Below are 1,429 nucleotides of genomic sequence, written 5' to 3' on the forward strand. Positions count from 1 at the left end.
ATGGTAGCAGGAGATGAAGGGCGAGCAAACAGGAAGGATACACATGGTAACATGCAACAGGCAGCGAGTATGGATTCTTAATGGCTCTGTCTATGCAAAGCTGACAGCTGGAGCGCAGACGCGTTTGCCGTGTGTGCGATTCTGATTGCACGTAGATGCCATTCGCCTTCAAACCACAACAGTCAAATAGTGAAGTAACCAGGGTGACTGCAGATTCTTGGGAACCTGAAATGCTTCCCTGGGAACTTCAGATGCTGAGAGAGAAATCTCATTTTAAAAAGGTCAGGGGAGGAAGTTGTCATTGAGAGGTTCCACTGGATTCAGCCCATGCCCATCCCCACCCTGAGGTTTGTCTTGACTTATTTTGATTTTGTCTTTTACAAATTAAGCCTCGCTGCAAGAATTATACTGACCTTCGCAGTCCCTAGGTTTTTTGCCCTAAAGGATACCTGGTATCTCCCCTCTTCCTTAAAGGGAAACCTCTTTGTATGTTTTAACCTCAAAACTGTTTAAAAGATACCTGGGTTTAGTTGTTGAGATTAAGCTGCAAAACAGCTCTACATGGCAGTGAAGGGACTAATGCATCTCCTTATTCTACCAGCCTCTATAACCTAGTCACAGCATCATGCCCTGCCTGCTTTAAAATTGCAACGCTCTTTTCCAAAAGTCCTATTAAGTGTTCCACAAAATAGCTCTTCTCAGAAGATGTGGTTTTCACTTTGTCCTTCACTTCCAGCTTGTAAGAAAATGCATTGCTTGTAAAACTGAAGGACAAAAAACATTGGCTTGAGTCTCGTGCCATCCGTACTCTGGGCAGAGAGAACCTAAAGAGCTTTGCCAGTAGTCGCATTGATGGTGGGGGGGTGTGCTCATCGTCTGCAAAGATGGAAGCGTCTACTCCTTGTATTAGTTATGTCTGAAATCATAAGGAAATTTAGCATGAAACTGCCCATTGGAAAAAGGTTCATCCATTGTAGGGAGCTTGTATGGACTGGCAGGTTTAGATTCTGTTGCAAACAAAAGAAGTGTTAATATTTGAAGGATAAAGACAGTATTTTTAACCTCTCTTTCTTTTCCATTCTAGTGTTCTGGGTCATGAAACTTAATCCACAGCAAGCTCCATTATATGTGAGTAGAGCCATATTTTTGTTTGCTTTTCTGTTTCTTTTTTTCTTTTGACTTTTTGAATTTGCTTTTTCCTTTTTATTTATTTTGTGCCATTTCTCCACTTTCCAGGGACCTAGCTTTTTTTTTTTTTTTTTTGATTCCCATGTAAACATGCATTAAATCAGTGACAAGGAAACATTTCAAGTAACACAGATGTCATCTTTGGACTGGAGTCGTGTAGTATGTTGTACCTTTGTTTGACTGTGTGTGTGTGTGTGTAACTCATGTTGGTAAAAGCAAGAGTCTTTCTGGCCAATAAGAT

At 41.0% G+C, this 1,429-nt stretch overlaps 1 protein-coding gene across 2 annotated transcripts in view; it reads left to right on the forward strand.

Moving 5' to 3' along the window:
* LOC109288498 (A-kinase anchor protein 13-like) overlaps nucleotides 1–1,429 on the forward strand; it is a 219,497-nt gene that overhangs the window by 119,506 nt on the left and 98,562 nt on the right. For both annotated transcript variants that reach the window (XM_019504053.1, XM_019504052.1), the window contains exon 3: nucleotides 1,085–1,128. In XM_019504053.1, coding sequence (XP_019359598.1) covers nucleotides 1,096–1,128 — 33 coding nt within the window. In that variant the 5' untranslated portion in view covers nucleotides 1,085–1,095. The remainder of the gene's footprint in view (nucleotides 1–1,084; nucleotides 1,129–1,429) is intronic.

Source organism: Gavialis gangeticus, unplaced genomic scaffold (genome assembly GCF_001723915.1).
Source record: "Gavialis gangeticus isolate Ggan-Ray unplaced genomic scaffold, GavGan_comp1, whole genome shotgun sequence".
Taxonomy (NCBI): Eukaryota; Metazoa; Chordata; order Crocodylia; family Gavialidae; genus Gavialis; species Gavialis gangeticus.